Source organism: Podospora anserina, chromosome 1, assembly GCF_000226545.1.
Source record: "Podospora anserina S mat+ genomic DNA chromosome 1, supercontig 2".
NCBI classification, from domain to species: Eukaryota; Fungi; Ascomycota; class Sordariomycetes; order Sordariales; family Podosporaceae; genus Podospora; species Podospora anserina.
Genome location: NW_001914855.1, coordinates 1,241,160 through 1,243,230, shown reverse-complemented (window position 1 = coordinate 1,243,230; position 2,071 = coordinate 1,241,160). Strand labels below are relative to the sequence as shown.

The following is a 2,071-nucleotide window of genomic DNA, read 5'->3' as shown; positions in this document are numbered from 1 at the left end:
CTCCCTCCTATCTCGAATTCTCCCCATGAGCTTCCAGACCCCTTCCCCCCTTTCAGACCACTTGGTCTTCCCCCAAAGTTGGTGTTTGTTGGCTTAGTAGGGAGGGCCCTGCCACTGGCCCCCCATCTCTTCCATCCGCTGCTCGTGCTCCTTCTTCCGCTCCGCTTGGCGAGCATCTCTCTCCTTGATATCAAGATGCCACTTCTGGTCGACGAACCAGTTGGTGGCGCGGTGAGCATGCTGGATGTTGTTCTGCGAGCAATAGAGGTTGAACGCGTCCCAGAACTGGCTGAGAGGGAGCAAATCTCCCTTGAATTGGCGTATGACGGAGACGTCGTGATTGTGAAGCCAGGCGCTGTGGAGCAGGTTCCAGAGTCGCTCATCCTCGAGGGTCATCTGGGATTGAAAAGGTGTGAGCTCGTTGTGAGGGTGATATTTGGGGATGGAGCAGAGTGTGGGAAGTGTATGGAGTGACCGGGGTTTTGACTTACCTTTTCGTTATTGTCAGATGAGCGGTGCCCGTAGCCCGTGCTGAAGATGGGGGCCAGGAGTCGGGAAGCAGTTCCTACGTTCTGATGGTGTTGTGGGCCGAAGGTGTTGGACGGGGGCATACCTGGAGAGGCGGAGGAGCGAATCGATGCGGTAATAAGTTGCTGGGGGACGGGGCGGCGGTAAAAACTCACAATATTGCCTGTGTAGGTGGCACCAAAGGTGATGCTGTAGATAGTCTGGACCTGACGGATCTCCTCGGGGGAGAAGGAAGTAGGCCAGTTGTTGCTAGGCACAGGCACTGGGTGGGAGGAGGTTCTTCCAGGCTGGAAGTCTCTCTGGGGACCGGTCATGTATGTGTCGGCTTGCCTTGTTCCCATCTCCTGGGATCTCTGGAGCTGGTGGTATGCCCCGGGAGGAGGCTGGAAACTGAATCCCTCTGTCTCGCGGCGTTCGAGGCCTGTCACAGCTGTGTTCACGGGCCTGGTAGTCTCGGCGGCCTGTCAATACACCTGTGGACCTGCCCCACGCGTGTAAGAGTCTGAATTGCGCAACAGAGAGGGCCCGGCGGTACATCGAGGAGGATGCATGCTCGGCAACGGGGTGCGACCAGTGCTCAACGGCTCGTAGACTTGGCCCATTTGGGCGACAGGCTTGGGGGCCAGTTGTCGAGGAGGCTCAGCCTGAGGCCGCTTCGCGGGACGGTTGCCCTTCTCAGCCTCATCGTCGTCCTCCAGACCAACAAAACGTACACGCTTCCGGGAGGCAGGCGGGCTTCCCCTTCCCACACGACGTCGGACCTGTCTAGCACGCAGAGAGGTCCTCGGCTTCGGCGAGGGCTTTCTGATCTGCCAGTCACATTTTTTGGCATCGATGAAATGTGTGCGGTGCTGGGTGTGCCAAATATTGCCCCTGGCGCAGCCCTCGCACAACCGGACAGTGCATCCCTTGCCACAGCACTCCTGGAGAACGCCTGGGGAATGGCTATCGCAAGAATCACACTTGTTTACTTTGCTATGTAGAGGCTTCCAGGTTCGATGGGTGCGGTGAGAGTCGAGACCTGGCGTCACAGGAAGAGCATCGGGCCTTGGCGATCGAGGGGAATTAACAGGCGTGTTGGCAGGGACAGGGACAACTGGACTCTCGCCGCTGTTGTCAGGGGACTAGGAACCAGAGGCGTCGGTGTTGGCGGGGCCGGGAGTCGTAGGTAAAGCGGACAGAGCAGCAGCAATGGCGGTGGCGATGTTGTCACTGGCGGCGGAACCGGGAGTGACAGGGGAGGCGGAGGAAGCGCCGTTAGCGGGCGCGGCGTCCGGGGAAGACCGATGAGGGATTCGGGGGCGTCAGCGGCTTCCGGGGAAGGGAAAGGGGTGGCCATGTTTCCCTTTATTGTGGTAATGTATTTGAGGTGAGGTCGTTATGAATTGTGAAGTTGTGAGAAATAGTGTTGTTGTGAGGAGCGGTATTGTTATGAAAGAGATAGGTTGGATGGGTTGGTGGTGAAGAGTAAGGTAGGTTGATAAAAAGCTGTAAAAAATTGACAAACTGCGGGAGTGAAGGCGTAACACGCCTAGCCAAAGGT

General features: G+C 57.6%; 1 protein-coding gene across 1 annotated transcript; it reads right to left on the bottom strand.

The window, feature by feature from the left end:
* Positions 1-93: 93 nt before the first annotated feature.
* Positions 94-869, bottom strand: PODANS_1_12507 (uncharacterized protein; the record flags this gene model as incomplete). Its single annotated transcript, XM_001908885.1, has 2 exons — positions 94-396; positions 492-869. 2 exons carry the CDS (start codon positions 867-869, stop codon positions 94-96), a joined length of 681 nt encoding a protein of 226 aa, XP_001908920.1.
* Positions 870-2,071: the final 1,202 nt, after the last annotated feature.